At 40.8% G+C, this 23,679-nt stretch overlaps 1 protein-coding gene across 2 annotated transcripts in view; it reads left to right on the top strand.

Moving 5' to 3' along the window:
• Positions 1-23,679, top strand: part of LOC134349298 (A disintegrin and metalloproteinase with thrombospondin motifs 2-like) — a 297,682-nt gene that overhangs the window by 218,561 nt on the left and 55,442 nt on the right. For both annotated transcript variants that reach the window (XM_063053390.1, XM_063053389.1), the window contains 5 exons: positions 9,613-9,769; positions 12,029-12,134; positions 15,598-15,741; positions 19,263-19,395; positions 23,080-23,193. In XM_063053390.1, the coding sequence (XP_062909460.1) occupies positions 9,613-9,769; positions 12,029-12,134; positions 15,598-15,741; positions 19,263-19,395; positions 23,080-23,193 (654 nt within the window). The remainder of the gene's footprint in view (positions 1-9,612; positions 9,770-12,028; positions 12,135-15,597; positions 15,742-19,262; positions 19,396-23,079; positions 23,194-23,679) is intronic.

The raw sequence follows: 23,679 nt of genomic DNA, 5'->3' as shown, positions 1-23,679 counted from the left end.
TGTTGCCTCAGGTGGAAGGACTGTCTGGGGCCCTGAATGGAGATGAGGGAGGTGAATGGGCAGATGTAGCATTTCTGTCACTTGCAGGCATATGTGCCAAGAGGGAGATTGGTGGGGGGTAATAAATGGGAGGGGGAATCACAGAGGGAGCAATTCCAGTGGAAAGTGGAGAGTGGGGGGAGGGGGAAAAAGTAAAGATGTGTTTGGTTGTAGGATCCTGTTGAAGATGATAGAAGCTGCAGAGAATAATATGTTGGATGTGGAGGCTCATGGGGTGTAGGTGAGGACAAGAGGAACTCTACCCCTCTATCTGACGTCCTGGAAAGGAAAGCATCATTCTGGGAACAAATCCAATATAGACAAAGAAACTGAGAAAAGGGAATAGTATTTTCACAGGAGACAGGGTGGGAAGAGGTATAGTCAAGATAACTGCGGGTTGTAAAAGATGTTGGTAGACAATTTGTCTCCAGAGATGGAAGTAGAGAAATCGAGAAAGGGGAAAGATAAGTCAAAAATGAATTTAAGGGCAGGGTGGAAGTTTTAGGCAAAGTTGATGAAATTGACAGACTTAGTATGGGTGCATGAAACAGCACCAATGCAGTTGTCAGTATGTCCTGGTGGCCAACCATTTTAATTCCTATCCCCATTCCCGTTCTGACTTGTCAGTCCTTCTGCCACGATGAGGCCACTCTCAGGGTGAAGGGGCAACACCTCATATTCTGTCTAAGTTGTCTCCAACCTGATGTCATGATTATCGATTTCTCCTTCTGGTGATTTTTTTTTCTTTCTTTCTTTTTTTCTTTTCCCCTCCCCCTTCCCACTTCTTCCCTTCCCCAGTCTGGCCCCTGACTACTTGCCTGTCCTCACCCCTTATTGCTCCTTCTTCCCTTGCTCTCATAGTCCACTCTCCTTTCATATCAGATTCCTCCTTCTCCAGCCCTTTATCTTTCCTGCCCATCTGGCTTCACCTATCATCTTCTAGCATGTTCTCCTTCCCCTCCCCCCACCTTTTTATTCTGCTGTCTTCCTTTCCAGTCCTGATGAAGAGTCTCAGCCTGAAATGCCGACTCATTTTCATAGAAGCTGCCCGACCTACCGAGTTCCTCCTGTATTTTGTGTTTTGATGCAGGTAACAGTAGGTGAGGCGACAGTCAGTCTATCAGTCACCAGTATCTGTATAAGTGTGAACGTTGTGAATATTTTTCTATTTCCTCACCTGGATGATGACATATTCTGCTAGGTGTCAGAAACTGGATCATGGATTTTTACAGTAAGCTCGTGCTCATCTTTATGGTGGACTAAGGTGTTCACTGTGACAAAGCCCAGCATTTTGTTGGAGGAGGGCACCGTTATATTTAGCCTTTCCTACTCTCTCCTTGCTAACCATGGAATTCCAGAACATGGAAATGAAGTCACTGTCACCAATGCGGATCAGCTTGTCTTTCTCAAAAACGTAAACCCTGTTTTTTATTTGAGGTCAGAGTAGAAGTCCTCTTTGGCCTAAACCATATTTTCCAGTGTTGGGATGCATCAGCTAATTGTCATGTGTAATTCTATGTTAAGCCAGAGAGTCATCAGGGTTACTGAGACAGGAGACTAATTAATTCTTGGTGGCACTTTGCAGCCCAGGGCAGTTGTGTTTGTCTCTGGTCAGTCTTTCCAGGGAATGTTTGCTTGTTCACTGAGCTGCCTGCCCATGCTTTGAGATGTCAGTGTAGGTGTTTCTGAGCTATGATAAGAACATGATGCAAGGTCTGTGGTCATTCGATTTTCTGAGAAAATCATGGAATTCCATGTCTCAGTGGGGAGTGGAAATTATCTTTATGCCACAGAGCAGCCGTTGCAAACCAACTGTAGCATGGGGTTGTCAGAACAAGGTCTGGGTCTAGGCTGATTGGGGGGGGTGCTACACTGTGCTGCATGAACGTACACAGAAAGGCATCTGTCACCATGTATACACCAAGATACAAATAAGCATGTGCATTTGTGCATTTCCTGCTCTTCGTCTCCACACCGAACCTTTTCACCTGGATCTGTCTCTACTTAGGTGTCCACTGAACCCCCCTCCCAGACTTCTCCCACACTCACTCTGTTCCCCTTCCTGCAACTCGTATTCCCAGCTTCCTCTCTCATACACCCAACTTCCTTGCAACTCTCCTTCTATCTCAGTATGGGTACTCCTCCTCTCGCCCTCTGCTGTGACACTCAGCACTAACTCCTTCTGTCCCCGCCACTGATCTCCACCAACTGTCCCCGATACCCATCTTCATTCCTGAAGGGAAAAAAAAAACATGCTTACCAACAGGGTGGGAGGAGGTGATGGGGGTGGGTGCAGCTGGCTGATGGCAGCAGCCTCGGGTAGGCAAGTGCCGTGATAGGCACAGGGGGACCTGTTGTGCGCATCAGTGTGGCAGAAAGATCCCACGGATGAACGACCAACCAGAGGATCCTACCTCTCAGATCCTTCCCCCTCCTGTTCCCTCTCAACCCCACCCTTCCCCTATCTCCTGACTGTAAGCTACCTAACACGAGGCTCAGTCCAGACTCCATAAACTCCACCTGGAAACCCCAGGAGAATCTTCAGTTGGCTGCTTGGTGCTGTGAATGTAGGCAGCTCATGGACCACTGGAGCTCCACGGGTGTGTTTGCAAGAGGCTGGCCAGAAGTCTGCCTGGCTGAAACTGTTGGCATAGTGTAACTGGAAGAGCTGACCTTAGCTGTCAGAATACTACCCTTTCGATGGCTGCTGTGTGCAGCAATCCTGGCAGGAAATGGCTCTGTCATGCAATTGTCCTGGTGTTGATGTAGAACAAGTGTACTAGGTCATTAGCAGAGGCTTGGTGCAAGGGCAGATATGTTGTGTGACAGTGCGAGCAGTATGATTGTGTCTAATGAGTTGTTGTTATTACGTGGCCTAGAAATGTACTCATGACGGAGCTGGACAGGGGCATTATGGGTTGTTGCTAGTTATGAAGAAAAGTCTTGGGTAACTCTGGGACTGAACCTAGAGAGACGCGGGTAGAGGAGTCAAGTCAGGGGCTTAGTTGGGAGTTGGATTTTGGACTGAAGTCTTAATCAGAATGGAGTCCAAGGTCAGGGGTCTGAAAGTCGCGTTAGCTGACAGCAATGCACTGGGATCTGCCAAACCAATGCTATGAAAACCAAGGGTATCCAAACATGACATTCCTTGAGCAACTTAAGCTAATTTCTCAAGCAATGCCTATACATTTGAGGTGAAAATCATATGCAAGGGTAATTCAGTCAAGTTTTCAGATGTGTACAATTTGACTTGGAAATCAGTGCAGTAAAGGAAAGATAAAGATTAACTTTAGTGTCCCACTCTGACAATGTTTATCTTCTTGTATATGGCACTGAACAAAAGCAATTTTAAACCTGTATTTCTTAACTTTACCACAGCTGCCAAAATTAATTTTAACTGTGTTTACTGACTCTATGTGAAATCCTTTGTTATGCCTCATTAAATATTTTGTATCTAGTGAATGTTTATATTGGCAGAATTTGTAACAGACTCTGTTGATGTTCTTTAAGTGCTTAATTACAGTCAATGTCTCTTTGAATGACTAGGAGGTATTCGACTGTTCAAATTTTGCATTTTTGTTAGAAACTGAAGCACCTAAAATTCAAGCGCAAAGCTCTAATTGTTTTCTCGGGTTTGCAGTTAATGTTTCCTGCAGTAAATCACGATATTGATGGCTCCAGTTATTTCACATTTCTCCAGTGTTTGAACTTGGCACTGTGGGTCTGAATCATTATAGTTACCCTGACATAGTTTTCATATTAGCAATGCAAAGAGTCATGTCATTCCCCACATTACAGTATCTTTGTTCAAGCCACATTTATTATTATCTACACAAGTACATGTATGTGCAGGTCCAACGAAAAAGTTGCTTGCAGCAACCTCACAGGTATGTACTATCAGAGACATAAGAAAATTTAGCATAAATTATCTAAGAAATAACACAATTAGAACCAAACAAAACAAAATGCATTGCGGTTCAAAATGCTCATGATGGTGCTATACTGAGGTGGTTGATTCAGGAACTGAATAGTTGAAGGGAGGTTGCTGTTTTTGACGTGGTGGTGTGGAACTTAAGGCTTCTGTACCTTCTGCCCCATGGTAGTGGTGGGCAGGTGCCATGGCCTGGAGGGCAGATCAACAAAATGCTGGGGGAATTCAGCAAGTCAGTCGGCATGCCAATTGGAAATGAATATACAGTTGACTTTTCGGGCTGAGACCCTTCAGCAGGACATGTTGCCTATGCTGAGACAGTGTCTCCTGTAGGTACTTCCACTGATGGGGATGGATGTCACACTGATGTATTGGGCTGAGTCTATTACTTGCTGCATCTTCTTATGTTCCTGTGCATTCAAATCTTAATGCTGTATAAGGAGCACTCGCCACTGGGAACATCAAAGGTCCTTTCAAAGGTGCACTGGATAGCAGCACTTGTCAAGTACACCCCCCCATACAGCGCATGATTCCAATGTTTCTTCCCAACCCTTTGTCGGAGCATTAGACCTCCAGGCATCACCCACCACCCCTTTCACCTCCATACACCTTTCCTCAGTCACAGGCACAAAGAGAATTTGACTTTAGACCACAATACTGGGGCAAATTTTCTTTCCCATGGATGTCCAGTTGCTATCGGTACCAGAACTTCAAATGTTCATTGATAGGAGCTAGATGGGCCTCCTTGCTAAAAGCGCGCCCAGCTCACATATTGTGTGCATTTGAATTTCCAGAAAAGAAATCTGAGTTATCCATTCATAATTTATGGAAACAAACATCAACAATTAATAGATAAGCATAGTAAAAAGATGCAATAAAATGGAAGAGTAAGAGAAATTCTAAATTCTTTTGTTGCTGATGAGGTAAAAACTGGCCTTGCCAGTGGATATCTGTACTCGGATTTTATCTAAAACCAGTGAAAATAATTGAATGATGCTATTGGGATTTTCAAAAATGTTCTCTTCGGATGAGCTTGAAATCAACATCTAATGGAAATCTTGGTATAAAGAACCAATATACCTTTTTGCCCCAGTTTTTTTTTCACCATTACCAGTATTCAGAATCAAAAAAAAAGAGATGTTTTTCATGGTGAAGCCAAGATATGATTTCAAAATCCAAAAGTTTAGCTCTCAGCAGTCTAAAATTGAAACTGGCATATGGACAGCCTCCCAATCATTTCCATGAAAGAGGTTCAGGAAGTCTTCCAGCTGGTGTTTTGGATCATTTCATATTACACTTTCAGTCATTGTGAATCTCCTTTCCCAAATTGATTCAAAGCCTGCAGAATGAAGCCAAATGGATGATCTCTTGAGCTTTTTTGGGTTGTAACAGGCTGAACAATTTTTGAGCTTTCACCAGCTAAGCTGGAAAGCCTTTATCCCCTTAGGAGTTTAATGATCATCCCGTACCATGGCAAAGTTTTTTGGAACCAGATATCTTAAGTTGATGTAATGATGATCATGAATTGAGGATTGTACAGTATGTCTGTTACCAGAACTGAACTGTAGACAAATTATTCTCCAAGAAGAGAGCTACGGAGTTCCTAACTCTCCATCTTATTCTGAACAGAAAGCAGAGAAAAGGAGAAAATATAAACATAGCTACTTTTGCTCATTCCAAAATTCTATCGGTAAATATTTCAAATACATCTCCAATTTCAATGAACTATACATTATATCTTTAAAAATGTTTCAAGCTGCCACAGCTTATTAAGGCAATGCTAGTACTACAGCAAGGCGGTGTTGGTTGCGCTGGGGTAGGAGTATTCCCTGGGCACACTTTGTGCCAACAGAAGTGGTGCATGCAGTTTTGATTGCAACATTTAAGAGAAGTTCGGATAAGCACATGGATGGAGGGGTATGATCCAGGTGTGGACAGAATAATAATTTGGCATGGACTAGATGGGCTGAAGGGCTTGTTTCTGTGCTGTATGACTATGACTCTAAAATAATTTCTGGTGCACCAAGGAAATGTAAAGGAGGGGAATAAATAGTAGAACATCCTTCAATCCTTTACTTGCAACACTGTGCTTGTAAAAGTTTACCACAAATAAGGAGATGAACATCTGTGGAATTTCTTCTGTAAATACGTTTGAAGTTTTAGGATGCATGCCTCGAAATTGGATCATCTAGTGCTGTGCTTGCTGTTTGATCCCATTCCAATGAAAAGTAGAGGGTGAATGAAAAGCAGGGACTTGCAGCATGGATCGCGAAATCTGTGATTTCCGTTCCAGGTCCCCCTTGGCTCTGAAGCATCATATGTGGAGAACCGCAGGCGTGCAGTGGTGTCCAATGATGAACGACCCGTAGCTGGATTCCACACCCAGTTTGAGTGGCCCAAGCCATCCACAGGCTGTTCTTGTAGAATTGCCTGTATAGCCAGCTTCCACGCGGCTTAAAGGTAACCTTCCTGAGCAGGTCTCAAACTCTGCACTGAGAAACTGGCCCAGGTGGGTCTTCAAGTTACTTGCTTATCCAACTTTCTTTTGGGCACCCACTCCTTTCAACACAAGTGGTAGAAACATAGAAACATAGAAACATAGAAAATAGGTGCAGGAGTAGGCCATTCGGCCCTTCGAGCCTGCACCGCCATTTATTATGATCATGGCTGATCATCCAACTCAGAACCCCGCCCCAGCCTTCCCTCCGTACCCCCTGACCCCTGTAGCCACAAGGGCCATATCTAACTCCCTCTTAAACATAGCCAATGAACTGGCCTCAACAGTTTGCTGTGGCAGAGAATTCCACAGATTCACCACTCTCTGTGTGAAGAAGTTTTTCCTAATCTCGGTCCTAAAACGCTTCCCCTCTATCCTCAAACTGTGACCCCTCATTCTGGACCATTAGACCAAGTCTTCCTCCAAACTCTCACCTGTGCCAACAACACCCCCCCCCAACCTTTGCCTGCCCTAACCCTGAGCCTGACATGACACCTCCCAAATTTCAAATGCACCTCAGAACTACTGACTGACAATTGCAGCTGTCTGCCGCAGTCTTCTGAAGGATTATGCATCCTGCTCACCCCTGCTTTGTTATTACAGCCCCCCCATCCCTGATTCACCAACCCAAACCCCCACTCCACCACTCTTGACCAATAAACATAACACCAGTCTCCCAGTACTACAGACAATCGGCAGCTGACTACTGCCCTGTCTCCATTTTGTTTTCATCACACCCCTCCCTCTACTCCTTTTCCCAGGTAATCCATTCCCCACCATCAGTGGCCCCTCAACATGCTTGACTTTGTTTCAGGGATCTGCACTGGTGAAGTGCACGAGGAAACAATCAGTTCACTTTGGCCAGATCATTGGGCTTTCTAAAGGTTCCATGAAGATCTGACAGATAAATTGTTACTATATTTGTGGTTGTGTGGGCAAATTTCAGGGAATTTACCCTGTAGAAACATTCTTTCTCTGTCAGAAAAGATGGAGAAGGTGTGGAGGCCTTTAATTTCAGTCCTCCACTGCCTCATGATGAGGAATTAAACTTCTTGTGGCCATTTACTCTATGTCATGTGCTAGAGAAGATGTTACTAAGCCTCCGGCTCCTTATCAGTCTGGATCTCTCATATAAAATGGGTCAGAATCTAAGCAAGGAAGCCAAATCTGTTTTAAAGTGTGTTCTATTGAAGGCTTTGGGCCATCCCATCTTTACTCTTGAGCAGTTCCTGAAGCTTACTTTCTACTTCCAGTTGGACCTGCTGTGACTGATGAGATGAGGTGAATGAACAAAGAGTGGCCTGAAAATATGGAGGAGTATCGTTTGGGATCTTTGAAACATAGCCAGCCATTTAAACCAAATCAATTATTCAGTTAGATTATGATTAATTTGTATCAAAGCTAACTATCCCGCTGAAGCCCGTACATTTTTGCCTAACAGAAATCTATCATCTGTCAACAATCTGTATCGATCTACTTGTGCAGGGGGTTGAAATGGGGATGGCTGGTCTCTTGATGTGGGCCTATAGATAGGAAGATAGGAGTTTTGTGACCACGTGGGCAAGGAGTGGCATGAGCGTACACCAACTCTTCGGAGCATGGTGCCCTGCACTCACTATTCCGTGGCAATGTCCTTCTTCTGCCTCTAGCAAGGTTCTGCTTTATCAATTCAGACTATAGCTTTGGTTGTAAACACAAGCGATTCAGCAGATGCTGGAAATCCAGAGCCAATCACACAAAATGTTGGAGGAACTCAGCAGGTTGTGCAGCGTTTATGGAGAGGAATAAACAGTCAGAATTTTGGGCCTAGACCCTTCATCAGGACTGGAATGGAAAGGCGAGGAAACAGAATAACATTGTTAGTTTGCTGTTATGGTCGTAGATCTGAGGCAGATCCCGATAGTGGTAGTCACAGGAAGCTGAGGGAAGACATAGATACTTTGTAGCACCAAACTGAAAACCAAGGTCACTGAAGAAAATTGCACATAATCCTTTAATGCAAAGCTCCATAAATCCATAAATGTTGGATATCGGCAACAATATAATGGTGGTCAGGGGATGCATGCATGGAGTGTACATAATGCATGGAAAAGCTTTGAAATATCTGTACCTGTGACTCATATGTTACATTTAGAATTTTTGCATTGAGGAGTTTATGTGAAGAGCAAGGGTACAATGGGAGCTATTAGAACCGTTTTAAATCTCCTTACTTTATCTGCATATGTGTTGTGGTGACTGATAACTCAGCTGCTTGTCTGTATTTTAACGCATAATTGCTGTTGACATGCCTGCCCCCAAGCAGATGCACTTGGCTCTTTACTGAATCATTCCTTCAAACCACCCCACTTCTGTCAACTTGTCATTACCCTTTGGGTGGTCTCAGTATTATAAAATCATTTGTTCTTCAAGGAGTAACCTTGACAAAGCTTCCAACAGCAAGCGTTTTCAAAAGAATTAAAGTTCTAATTTTCCAACTTTATTCTGCAAGTGAGGAATTTAGGCCAAGGAGACACTTATGAGAATTTCAGGCACACACTGCCTATGATCTTCCAATTATTTAAGTTATGGCTCAAAGTCCAAGCAGGATATACAGTATACCAGTTTCTGATACCCACAGCAAGCAGGCAAAGTTCCAGACCAGGAGCAATAGCTTAGTCCGTTAAATTCTACATTGGGCAGAGAATCTACTCTAATTACTGCCATCAACTGAAAATGAAAATTTAGCCCTTTGGTTTAAGATCTGCACTGAAAAAGACGAGAAGAATTTCAAGTATTCTTGTGTTAGTATTCCACAGTGTAACTCCAGTGCCAAGATGTCTGGAATCTGTATGAGAGAAAGCAGGAGTCAGGCTGACTGGAACACTAATCAGTGACAGAGAGAATACTGAGAGCAATGGGCTTGGAAGACAAGCTGAAAAGCTGTGTGCTCAAAACTATGGAAAATAAATTAATATATTAAATGTATCTAAGCTCACTGAAAAGTATCTCATGAAAATGAAAGACAAATTCCTAATTATAGGCTCAGAAAGTATTTTGTAATAATGCCTTATTTTCAACTGTATTTTTGTTAAAAATTATAAATGTTCTTGTGATGAAGGCTATTGAATTTGCACCAAAGTTTTAAGAAAGTCATTATTTTTCAAAGTCCGTTAGCCTGATTGAAGTTGGAAATCCCTCTCAAAGTCTGGAGAATGTGTGCAGATGGGCCTATTCCCAGCGGAAGTCTGATATAAGTCACGCAGAATATCATGACCACGCTATCTATCTAACAAGGCAAGATTTCGGTCCATCGGGAATGCAAGGTATTGTACTCAATTTTGACTGGCAATAGTTTCTATTTCTTTGCTCAGATATAGTCTACGATATCATATTGATAAATAATTCTCTTTAAAGTTATTAGTATTCCATTTCTAGCTGCTAGTTGACAAGTGAAAGGTAGAATGATGGAAAATCTGCTGAGGAGTATTAGGTGTGGAAAATGAAGGCCATTTGATATTGCTTCTAAAGGTCTGGTAGGTCATCCACAGGCAACCTGCCAACCATTCTGTTTGAGAGTGGCAGATGGAAGGGAACAATGTAGATGTATTGAGAATGTGGAGGTGAGTGTGAGGTGTAAGAGGTAATCAGGATTGAGAGGTTAGCAATGACCCTTTTTATCAATGCGGTCTGCCATTCCCAGCCCTATATTCCAATCTATTCTTAGAAGAACATACATCAAGTGGCAGTCTGACATTACAAAGGCTGGGTTCATGTACACCAGGTTTACTTTAATGGCATTGAAAGCTAAAGATGCCATTAAATATGTTGCTTAAAAATATGGCATTCGGGGTAAAAATACTGATATGGTTAGTGGCCACCTCCATTTCTGAAAATATTTGAGAAATTGGCAGGCAAGTTGACACTTTGCTGCCTATTGAATGCTTATCAAAAACATCCAGACCATAAGAAATGTCTAAGCCTCCGTTCATTCATTTGCCAAGTCCATTCACAAAAAAAAAAATTGTCAAATGATTTGGGAATAAGGGGCTCAAGTTCAAGTTTAATTATCATTCTACCATACATGGTTACACAGGAATACAGCCAAATGAAACAGCATTCCTTTGGGGCCAAGTTGCAAAAAGTCATACACAGGACAAGGCACATGTAGCACAAATAATTACGATAGCAGTAAACATACAGTCGCACAAAGAACAATGTAGCCCAAGTCCCCAAGTGCCATGATGGCGCATGGGATGTTGTTGGCAAGAACAAGCCTGCAACAGTCCAATCATCACACGCTAGTGCAGCTGCAGACAAATGCAATCCAACTTGTCTTCCACCGAGCGAACACTTGAGGGCAGCACTAATAGGAGGGGCCAGCCCCTAACCCAGCTTGGACGCGGCACCACACCGCCCCAGGGTGCCTGCAAGAGGCGACCCCAGAGCACGAGGTCCTGGTCCGCGCTACAGCCAAGGTCACACAGCTCCCCCGCTGTCGGTCTCGCCAGTGAACCAGTGAATCAGGCTTGCAGTATTCTACATTACCGATGCCCAACAGGGTCTTCTGATCACAAGAGAAACATCCAAGACAATCACTTGCACCATTTTTTAGACCGGGCACTGCTTCTGTGCACCAATTCCAGCACCCTCCGGTAGCAGGCAACAGCATAGTGCACAATAAGTCCAGCTCCTCCACTATCGAGCGACTCGCCGGTGGGGTAGACCTGCTGTATTTGATGTTTCTCAATATGCAGCAGTGTCTTGCACTTATGAAAAAAAGATGTAAAAGACAAACAAGTACACCTTTGATTGAATCTGGAGAGGCTGCTACAGCCATGCCCACTGTCAGCATACTGCACGTTTATAAATTATAAGGTTGCTGGAAAATATAAAAGTTGAATAACTGAACTACACAAAGTTTGCCTATTGTAAGATTCTAAGATTGATAGAGGAGGATCTAAAACACACAAGATTCTGCAGTTGCTAGAAATCTGAAGCAACGCACACAAAATTCTGGAGGAAATCAGTAGGCCAGGATCAATGGAGAGGAATAAAAAGCTGATGTTTCAGGACTCTTCGTCTTATGAAGTCTCAGCCCAAAACATCGGCACTTCATTCCTCTGCATAGATGCTGCCTGACCTGCTGAGTTCCTCCAGCATTTTGATTGTGTTAGAGAGAATCCAGATTTTAAAGTTTGTTGCTTTATCATTACACAATCATGATCTTCTATATTTTAAGCTGCTTAACATGATAATTAGTTATAAGTTCATTTAACTGTTATTTTTTTTGCTCCAGATTCCAGCTTCTTCATTTTTTTGTATCTCCATGATCCCTCTGTATTTGTTTTCAGTTCTCTCATGACAACTGCCATCTTATATAACACGGATTATTTTACGAGTTAAGGAATATGAAATGTAAAAGACCTTTGGACAATCTGAATATAACTGTCAACTGGGAAAAAAGTAACATGGATCTGTATAATCTTAAGAGAAGGTTTTAATTATTATTGACATGGCTAAAAAGAAATAATATTATCATTTTTCTGTGCCTGTATGGTATTTATAGTTTCCTACCTTTACAGGTTATGCTCCAGTTACAGGTATGTGCCATCCAGTGCGAAGTTGCACACTGAATCATGAGGATGGCTTTTCATCTGCATTTGTAATTGCTCACGAGACTGGACATGTGTAAGTCTTCATTCTTGCTGTTCCACCGCAAATGGAAAATGCTTATAAACAAAGCATACTGTCAAGATTAACAGAGATAAGTGTTAGCACAGAAATTTGCTCCAGTAGAAAATGTTCTACCAGGTCAGTTTGGAAACAGGAATGAAACTTGGATCAATAACAGGGTGTGTTTCAGATGACATTTACGGGTGATGGGAAGGTGGGCAAGTGTAGGAAGTTATCCCAAAGAGGGGGATATATTACAAACTGTACCACGAGCAATAGAATGAAAGGTAGAAGTTGAATGGAAGATCAGAGACAGGAGATTGGAAAATGTGTGAGAAGAAAGGCTGGAGCAAGTTCCAAAACTAGAAATGGAAATAAACACAAGGATTTGACGTTTTGAAATGAGCCGGTCGCAGTGACAAGCAGATGAAACTTGATAAAGCATAGAGCACAGATAGCTGAGTTTTTAAGGAGGAAGAGATAATGGTGAAAAGAAGGCTTTAGGAAATTTTTATCAAAAGTGAATTTGCAGCTGACAGAAGTGTTGTAGTGATTTGTGAGGTTCTCTACATAGCCAGAGGGTGGTGAATCTGTGGAATTTGTTGCAACAGGCAGCTGTGGAGGCCAAGTCATTGGGTATAGTTAAGGCAGAGGTTGATATATTCTTGATTAGTCAGGGCATGAAGGAATACAGGGAGAAGGCAGGAGATTGGGGCTGAAGGGGAAAATGGATCGGCCATGATCAAATGATGGAGTAGACTCTTGGCCAAATGACCCAAATCTGCTCTAAAACTTGATGTCTTATATGGTGCTAATATATCTACTCCATGAAGGGTGCAGGCTAATCTGTAAGTATATTGTTGCTGGGTGTTTTCGTGATAATTTAATGCTCCATATGTATATATGTAAAATAAGAAAGATTGAACTAGGTTATTTGTTTTGGACTCTACCATAAAGTGAAGGGAGAGTCATGATCCAATATGCTTCTCTGAGGTGATTTGGGAACTATATTAAAGAGAGTCATGCTTACCAGTCATTGGTGAGCCTCTGTAAGCACTAGATAACTTGTAAAAATGTACTAGAATGTTCAAAGGTTCATTTTATTGTCAAAGCATGCATGTTTGGTGCACCTCTGACATTCATCTTCTCCAGATAGCCATGAAATGCAGAAAAACCATGGGGGTGGGGCGGTTGTTGAAAGAAAAGCCATCAACCATCCCCACATGAGGAAGAAAAAGAAACAAAACTCACAAACCCCAAACCCCTCTCCCCTCCTGGCATAAGAAACTAACAGATTGCCCACACAGAAAACAGCAGCTCGAGCATCAAATCCCAAATCCCCAACACCCTCCCACTCAGAAAAAGTAACAGATCACCCACCCGGAAAAGATCATTACACAATATTTACAGAGGTTTCAGTAGAACTCTCTTTCCTTTGGAAGCATTTCTAGTGGAAGTAAGAGAGGCTCTATTGATACAGAAGTTCTTAAAGTGACATAAGATTTGTATTTCCTCAACATTTGCAGGACACGTGGTGCAGTATTGCTTTTATTAACATTACCATCATAAATTTATTTGCAGAAACAGATTTGGCAACAATTCTTTTCTGCTCTTTAAGCTAAGCATTGTTTAAAAATGGACTTGAACGACAGTATTTTAGTCTTGGTATTCCAAGACGAACGGTGGGTGTTGGACAGACGGCGGGCCCTGAAGGCATTTGCACCCCAGCAAGCCAATCTGCAAAGGGCTGCATTTAACTGCTTCAGCTTCCTGTGGGTCAGCAGAGTGCCAGTGGCAGAGCATTGCCATCTGTAGCTCACAGCTAATCTGCAAGCAAGTTCTAGCATAGACAGAGTAGTTATCGTTTTTCTGGCGAACGTTAAATATCAGCCAATGTGGCACTCACATATGGATGGAACTGTTGCCTGAACAGTACATCTCACACTTTAATCTATCCTCCCTCTGAGCAACATAGGAGGAAATGAGGCACATTTTCCAAAGACTTTTCATGTCATAAAATACTTAACAACCAATACATTTGATTTACAAGCCAATAAAGACGATGGTACGCAGTCATGGCCAACTTTGAGTGGTGGGGGCCGCCTCCTCTGATGAGCTTTGTTATTTCCACCTGTATACATTGCTGAATGTGACAGAGACATTGAGCTTTGATTTGATCCACTTCCGACTGCTTTATGGAAGAACGTGCATCTTATTGCATGCCAAATCATTCATTTTACACCTGTCAATAAGGATTGTGTTAACCATTTACTAGTCCGAGTGTCAACAACATTCTGGCCATGAGTGCCATTCAGCTGATTTGAAAATCCTCCCTGAGTGACCATGGTTTGATTGATTAATTTTTTTTTTTAGTTTAGCACAGACTAGATGGGCCAAAGGGCCTGTTTCACTGCTGTAGTCCCCTATAACTCTATCTATAACTCGCATGATGTTGTATACTTTTATCAGGTCTCTCCGATAGAGTGAAAGAACTAAATTGTGACTTGATACAGGAAAACTGTATAAGTGCTACAGTATGAGAGACATTTCTTGCATCAGTTTTATATAAATAGATAGTTTTGTTAAGCAATTTTATATTGCCACATTTTATACAATCAGGTAGTGGGATATAAGTTTGTCCTCTGTGGCATACATTAAACACTTTTAGCTGCAAATGTGCACGATACTTGCCACCAGAATTGAAGACAACTGAACCAACTTTAAGAGCTGGAGCATAACATGGATAGGCTTCTGTATCTTGCATTTAACATGTGTGCCCAAAGACATAAATATGTACCATCAGTTCATTCATCTGGTCACCTGTATAGCACCTCCTATTCAATGCAGTAAAATCAGCTTCCAATGGAGAAGATGTTCAGGGTGACGCGACGTCATCAGACATTATGCAATTAGTTGGGACTACAATAATCCTTCCCTTGTAAGAAAACCTATTCCATGCTTTGACATTAAGATTTTCTCACTGGCTCTTCACCTACCAAGCTTTCATCCCACACCATCATTTCCTCCTTCCAGTATTTATTTACCCTTTGACATCAATTTTAGGAGTCCCTTCCTCACCATTAAGCACTTGCAGAAAATCTGAAAAATTGGCAAAAATATCTTGCCATTCTAAAGGCCAGGTACTTTTTCATTTGTAAATTCACCCCTCCCACACTCACTAGCTGTTCCTAAAGGAATGGTGAGTATCACAACTATCTTTGCAGTTACTAAATAAAGACAAAGAGGGGAAAAAAACAAAAAATTAAACAAGTATACCAAAATACCAAACTAGATAGCCACCAAATGATGACAACACTATCCTAGATTCAGGGTCTCTTTTCATACTTTGTTTTGTGCTCAAGTACCAGTGTACAGATGTGTGTGTGTGTGTGTGTGTGTGTATAGAGAGAGAGAGAGAGCCAATTCTTGTCTTCAAATGTAATATGGTCAATGCTTTTCATTTCTTCTCCATTATTAGGTTGGGCATGGAACATGATGGCCAAGGGAATCATTGTGGAGATGAGATCAAAATGGGAAGTATCATGGCACCCTTGGTTCAAGCTGCATTTCATCGATTCCATTGGTCACGGTGTAGTCAACAGGAACTGAGCCGATACCTACAGTGAGTGGGAGAGTTAAAACTCTGATCGATAGTTTGATTGGCACGCAAGTGAATGATATGAAGTTCTCCAAGTTGAAAGATGCCTAGCTTTTCATTTATGTTCTTTGTAAGAGATATTTTATTGTTTCTGTATTCAAAAGTATTATAGATAGATCTGATTTCCATTGCACAACTGAGAAGTAACTGCAGGTATCCAGACATCCATTTTACTTCAGCTGTCTTCCAAAAGGACTCTACAAAGAGACAAAGCTGGAGCATTCTGATATTCTCCACTGAGAAATTGGCACGGAACTACCCTTTTCCCCTGATCACTCTTGTCTGATGATTTCCTTTTTGTCAAGCTTGGGTTAGAAATACATTCACACAGCTCTGAAGCAAGTGGCAACCATGCTGCCGAAAACAGGCCATCTGGCATAAGGCAGCTTTGTGTATGTTTCTTTCTATCCCAGTATCCATTGGGAAATCTAGCTTCTGATTCTTCAGTGAGTTCCATACTTGGTCTATTATAAAACTTCGCAAATCATGTCAAAATAAATGCAATACATGAAAATTATTTACTGTGAGACTTTCCATCTCACTGATAAAATCTTTGGTTTTTACTTTCTCACAGAAAATGCAACCTTAACTTGCTTCATTTTTCCTAAAACCAAGCTATTTCCAATGGCCAACTCTCAAACTACATTCGTGGAAATCGCTGAGATCTTTAACCTTCTACAACTTTAAATATAACCTTATGTTTGTGCCTTGGACACATGGTCAAGATCATAGGCACTCTCAGGACCATTTCCAAGTCTTGACCACATTTCAGTTTGCTGTTCACTGTTTAATTAGAGAGACCACAAAGCTCCATTTTACGGAGAGAAAATGTCATCTACTTTGTGCCTCGAGAGCAGATCGAATAGATACTGTATTTATTTGCATTGCATTATAGGTTTCTCCAAAATGTATCCATTCATAGATTGCATTGCACAGATCACCATGCCTCAATCCAGAAGAAAATGCCTGCAACTGAATGTTCTCTCCCTAGGCCACTTGCACAACAATAATGCAGGAAGAAAGCCGGCCATTCAAGTTTCTTCAATCCCATCAATGTAGCATCCATTTATTCGGCAGCAGTGTTGCTTTTTCTGTGATATCCAGTTAAGAACTCGCTTCATAATGCTATGCTGCATAGTGAAAATTAAGAGAACTTGCAAATGTCAGGACAGAATTTTGTACTGATGGCAACTACTGTGTGTCAGCTTCAGTTGACAACAGATGCTTTGATCTTCATAGTTCTCAATTCTCACATAACTTCCACTGAGTTAAGGTGATCCACAACACTGCATTAGTGCCAAAAGACCAACTTCTAGAGCAACCTCCAGATTATGCTCTACCTCTTACAAATCTGAGGTGGAGATCGGAGAAAGTGATGACGGCCGAGACTATCTGTCCTCCTCTTCTTCCTCTGGTTATTATAACTCCCTTGCCAAGGGCTGGCCAGATGGAATTTTATGTGTATTTGAAGTAAGAAAGATATAAGAACAAGGTGACTTGTGAGAGTAGCCAAGGGGAGTATGCTTGGTATTGGAATTGGTTTACTACTGTCATATGCACCAAGATACAGTGAAAAGCTTGTCTTGCACAGTGTTCATTCAGATCAGATCATCACACAGTGCATTGAGTTCGAACCATCTGGATGCAACAATACAGAAAAAAGTTCTGAAATGAGAGAGAAGTTCTGGAAGTGCACATAACAGGCAATCTCAACACCACCCCTTTGGTTGTGAAATCACAGCAACGTCTCCACTTTCTGAGGAGATTGAAGCGAGTGAGGCTCCCCTCCTTCCCACCTCTCCAATCTAACCAATTTTTACAGGAGCACTGTTGAGGGTCTGGTACGGGAACTGCAAGGCATCTGACCACAAATCCCTACAGAGGATTGCAAGGACTGCTGAGAAGATCATCCGGGTCTCTCTTCGACCCATCAGAGACTGCAGCGGTTCAAGAAGGCAGCTCATCACCACCTTCTCCAGGGCAACTAGGAATGGGCAATAAATTCTGGCTTAGCTGGTGACACCCACACCCCATAAATGAATAATTTTTTTAAAATATCAGGAGCACTGTGCACTGCATACACAGGGCCCTTAGCAGTGTCAGTGATCGCTCCCATCCATTCAACAGTTTCTTCGATCCTCTACCATCATGCGGGAGTACTGTAGCATTAAGTCAAAAACTATTAGGATGGAAACAGCTTGTTCCCCAGGCTGTGAGACTACTGAACTCCATGCCACCACCCGGTTATGTCATGTATGAAGCACCAGTAGTGTTATACTGTTTACTGTTTAACTTGTGTCATAAATACACCTTTTTATTTGTTAATTTATTTGTGGTAATATTACTTCATGTGTTGTGTGTGTGAGCTGTATGTACTGTGTTGTGCACCTTGGTCCAGAGGAACATTGCCCTGTTTGGCAGTATACTGCACATGTGTACAGTTGAATGACAACAAACTGAACTTGAATTTGATGTGGGATATGAAAATGCATTGAATAAGAGCACAACATCATCCACAGTGATCCAGAATCTATTGCTGTCCATTGCAGCTGATCTCCAGAAGTCACTCCCTGAAATACCGTGCCTGTGTGCAATTAGGATTCTCATTAAAAAGAAAACTGCTAGTTTGAGGGGTCAATAAAATCAACTCAGAGACTGAAGTGTGCAGAGATCTTGAAAAGTTATAGGGCGGGAGAAGGTTTTAGAGATCAGAAGGGGTGAAATCAAGAAGGGATTTTAAAATAAGTGAGTATTTCGGAGCAGCTATTTAAGCCCTTGCTATTTGTCTATTTATAATTCTGTTTTGCCCTTTGAGAATTTTATTTGGAAGAATAAAATAAAAATAAAGAATGAGAATTTTATTTGGAAAAACTTTCAGCAGCATTTATCCAATAAATAAAAAAATATTGACATCGTAGTATAAGGGATCCACTGAAGGGTCTACAATCGATAATGTACTTCCATATTAAACAGTTTCCATAGCAAGTTAATGACAGGCAGCTTTGTTGCTGTGAGCTCATCCAGTGTGATATAGTCAGACAAGCTGAGAAAAGGCTTGTCACAGTAAATTCGTTGTAACAGAAGGAAGTTCAATCCCCTCACACTTCTAATGCATTAAATGTCAACCTGGAAAACAAAAATGTTTATTTTACCTTAAATCCATTACAACATGTACCAAGGCCTGAGATTAATGTAGCTCAGATTGTAATGGCATGTAGATCCTTTAACTTTACTTCCAATGCAGGACTCCTGAGGTTTTTGCTTGGCCATAACCAATGATTTCCAATAGTTAGAAGGTATCTTCTGAGTGGTTGATTCTCAATGACCTGACCTAAGAAAGTGTGTCAGGACACAGTGGGTGAAGACAGACAATGGAAAATGTGGTTATTTCCACTGAGGTGTACTTCATACAAAGTCATTTAGATATTTTGCATCATTTTTTCTAGATGAAAATATTTTGTTTGAAAATATACTTTTCTTTGCAGTTCCTACGACTGTCTTCGTGACAATCCATTTGAACATGATTGGCCTTTGCTTCCACAACTTCCTGGCATTAACTACTCTATGAATGAACAATGTCGTTTTGACTTTGGAGTGGGCTATATGATGTGCACAGCAGTAAGTGTGACCAGAGTCATTTCCCAGTCACTGTATCATTTAAGAAGGTGCATAAAATGCAAAGGCTTGCATTTTGCTGGGTTGCCACATTTTTACCCATGTGAGATCAGAATCAGGTTTAATATCACAGGTATGTAGTGAAATTTTTTAACTTTGCGGCTGCAGTACCATGCAATACATGATAAATACAGGACAAAAATCTGAGTCACAGAAAGCATATATATGCATTTTAAATAGTTTAGTTAAATAATGCAAAGCCAGGAATTAAAAACAATAGAAGTAGTAAAGGTGGTGTTCATGGGTTCACTGTCCATTTAGAAATCAGATGGTAGAGTGGAAGAAGCTGTTGCTGAATCTCAGGACAAAATGCAAAATACTAAAGGTCTGATCTCACTGACCAGGTTCTGAATACAATTTCAAACTGCACTCTGCTGCTAGACTCCACATATAGAGGACAGCAGCAAAGCAACAGTTTGCTGCAGAGAACCATTACCTCTGCTGGGTGATATGCTCTTGCATCCTATATCACCTGATTTGTTAGCCCCATAACTTACATGGCAGTTGTGTACTTCTGAGGGACCAAGGTAAATTACAATTTTATGACTTGTATTTACTTTAATGCTTTAAATATTTGAAAGATATACATGTTATCCATACTTAATCATTTAACGTGAAATTTTCTTTTTTTTTTAAATCTTTTTATTGAATAAGTATACAAAAAGGTAAACCATATAAACATTAATACAATGTTAAAATATAATAAAATTCCAGAAGGTATCAATACCAAAAAAAATACTACAAACAATGTAATTTAAACATAAAAAACCAAGATAACATAATAGTATACTAAATTTTATATATATATCAATGGAAAAAAAAGGAAAAAAAACCCACCGTGCAACTAACTAAAAGCAAAGCAAAGCAATGGGCTAACTTGAAACCAAACAGAGTTAAACTTAAAATCACGTCCTCAATCCCGACCTCCATTAAAAACAGTGAAAAAAAACAAGAAGGGTATGTATTACATTAAATGAAAGTATCGAATAAAAGGTCCCCAAATCTGTTCAAATTTAAATGAAGAATCATAAAGGTTGCTTCTAATTTTCTCCAGATTCAAACATAAAATCGTCTGAGAGAACCAAAAAAAGGTAGTTGGAGCATTAAGCTCTTTCCAATGTTGTAAAATACATCTTTTCGCCATTAAAGTAAGAAATGCGATCATTCTACGGGCTGAAGGGGAAAGATTACTAGAAATTTTGGGAAGTCCAAAGATAGCAGTAATAGGGTGAGGAGTGAAATTTTCAATTTTGATATTTTCTTGTTTGTATATTTGAATATTCAGAAGCATTGAAAAGACTGACAGCTGAGGAAGATGGCTAGGCTAAGCTAACTGCACAACTTTGTAGCCATCATGGGTTTCCAGGTGAATGTTGTAAGCAGAATTGTTCAGGCGCACTCACATGGCCAATTTGCATAACTCGAGGGACTTTCTGTTCATGGATGGTGTCGGCCAGCAAGCCTGGCCACCCAGTAACTGTGTGGCAATGGCAACCATGAGTGGTGAAGCAAGACATGGGCTGATAGCATTCACATAAATAGAGTGCATTTCAGCATTAATATAGTAATCTCTGCCAAAAAAACAAGGAATTCTACTATATTTCTTCTGTTAGAAAAAATTCATATAAAAATTATGTGGATATACTGTGCATATATTTAGCAATCATTACAGAACATTATATTACATATTTTATAACATATTGTACATAACTATATGCTTAAATTTTAATTTGGTTTGTTTTGATGCTTCATTGTTGCTCATTTTTAAAAACTACTGAAAACAAGTTTTTTAAAGCATTTTAGTATTTTACAGCTTTAAGTCAGCAGCTAAATAGGATGAAAATTCTCCCTCTCAATTTGCAGAGTACCAAGTTAACTGCCTTTTGACAATAGCAATCCGGTTTCATGATATTTATTCCAAATGTCCCATGCAACCTTGTTTTAAACAGTATTCTATTAGTTTATTTTCTTTGTACACTTGTAGGTTACATAGTCAAGCTAATGCTGTTTTGTAAATAGCATTGTAAATGCATGTGATAATAATAAACTAGTCCTCTGCAAACATACAGGAGCTGATTTATTTCCAAATTGTAAATTGGGTGAACATCGACAAAAATCAAGATAAACCTTTTTCTACCTAATTCTGCTCTGTTACTTCAGTCATAAGACTATGATCGCCCATGTCTCACAACACAGCGCTTAAAGATAATGATGAGTTGCTTACTTGAGTGGTTTTATGTAACATTACTGGGAGGGAAAAAAAACTATAACAAGAAAACCATTCAAAGTTTGAAGTCAATATGTAATCTAAGTATACATACTTCATATGTCACCATATACAACCCTGGGATTCACTTTCTTGTGGTCATACTCAATAAATTCAATAACCACAATAGAATCAGTGAAAGACTGCAGCAACCACTACACCACCAACTGTACAACTGTACAACCGGTGTGCAAAACACAACAAACAATGCAAATACAAAAAGAAAGAAAAAAAAAATAAATAAATCATCAATAAATATCGAGAACGAGGTGAAATTTGAAAGTGAGTCCGTAGGTTGTGGGAACAGTTCAGTGATGGGGCAAGTGAAGATGAGTGAAATGAAGTTTCCCCTCTGGTTCAGGATCCTGATGGTTGAGGGGTAGTAACTGTTCCTGAACCTGGTGGTGTGAGTCCTGAGGCTCCTATACTTTCTTCCTGACAGCAGATTCTAGAGTTAGTCCTCGACTAGATTCCCAGCATATGTGCTGAGGAATTGCTGTGATTTCACATGATGCAAAACAGAGCACAGTTTGGAAATTGCTGGCAATTAGCTAATGACAGGTTTATGCTTGAGGAGGAATCCTAAATATAACAAAAATAATCTTTTTTGTATACTGATTTCTTTTGAAAATTGATACACAAGAAGGAATTTAACCACCTCTCTCCATCTCACATTGTACACCTCTCTCCTCCATCCAACATCCTTTCCAAGGAACCAATCAGTGCATTTCTATTTGCAGCTAGTCAGAGTGAAGCAGTTGATGACTGACTGCAGGGAACAATATAGGGACGACCTCAGGATTGGCTGATTATTGGCAATTAACTATCATGTCACATTAGTGCCCAGCAATTGTTATCTCCAACAAAAGGAAATTTGATCCCATTGTCATTTGATGACTTTGCCATTACTGATTCCCACACCAAAGGCATCCTGTTGACCATTATTTGATTGGAAACTCGATGGAACCAATCACGCTCAGCAGGGTTGGCAGTGTCTCTGGAAGGACGAGCAGTCAGCGTTTTATATCTGGGACCTGTGACCTAAATACACTGCCTCCTGGAACATGTCAGAGGCTGGATATTGTGTGTAAAATGACGCGCTTTCTAACTCTCTTTCACCATCGACGAGGCATGTGGCTGAGCATTTGGATGTGAAGCTCCTGCAGCACCTGAGATATTCAAAGCCATCCTGCCAACAACCCACACCTCATTTTGTTTTAGTTATTATAAAAATTTCAGTTAATCTTCCTTTAACTGATTCTAAATTTGTTTTCAGTATGTTGTGTACTATTTTCATTATATGACAGCATATTGGAGTAAGTGCATTATTTGTTAAAACTATTGTATTTTCGTGGTTTCAGTTCCGCACCTTTGACCCCTGCAAGCAGCTGTGGTGCAGCCATCCTGATAATCCATACTTCTGCAAAACTAAGAAAGGACCTCCGTTAGATGGGACAATGTGTGCTCTTGGCAAGGTTGGTTGACTTGTGTTAACAATTAGAAATTCACGTACACAGTTACAAGATGGAGGGTCTGCCTTTATATCTAGCTGTGGGTTCTTTTCCTGCCAATTGCAAGTCCATGATGGATATCACGCTGCTGCATTTCATTAGCAGTGTGAAAGGATGTGAAATGCTGGGTTTGGAAAATTTAACATTGAAGCCAATATAAACATTCAGTTTCCATAGGGATAACAAGCTTCAGTGGAGAGCTCTGCCCAAAAGACTACAGGGGTCAAATACTTGCTTAATACTATCATTTTCTGAGTTTTTATGCCATGGTTGGACTTTATGTTCCTCATGTAATCAACATGGCTCATGTTTACATTAAAATGAGATTTGCTGTTCATTATCTTCACCACCAACGTAATCTACTAAAATTGTATTAGGAAGAGAAATGTAATTATGTGCAAGAATGTCCTTGAGGAGATTTGGGGTCATGAAGTGGAAAAGCAAACCTTT

This window comes from Mobula hypostoma, chromosome 7 (genome assembly GCF_963921235.1).
Source record: "Mobula hypostoma chromosome 7, sMobHyp1.1, whole genome shotgun sequence".
Classification (NCBI taxonomy): Eukaryota; Metazoa; Chordata; class Chondrichthyes; order Myliobatiformes; family Myliobatidae; genus Mobula; species Mobula hypostoma.
Note: the sequence above shows the minus strand (reverse complement) of the source record. Positions and strands in the feature narration are given on the sequence as shown.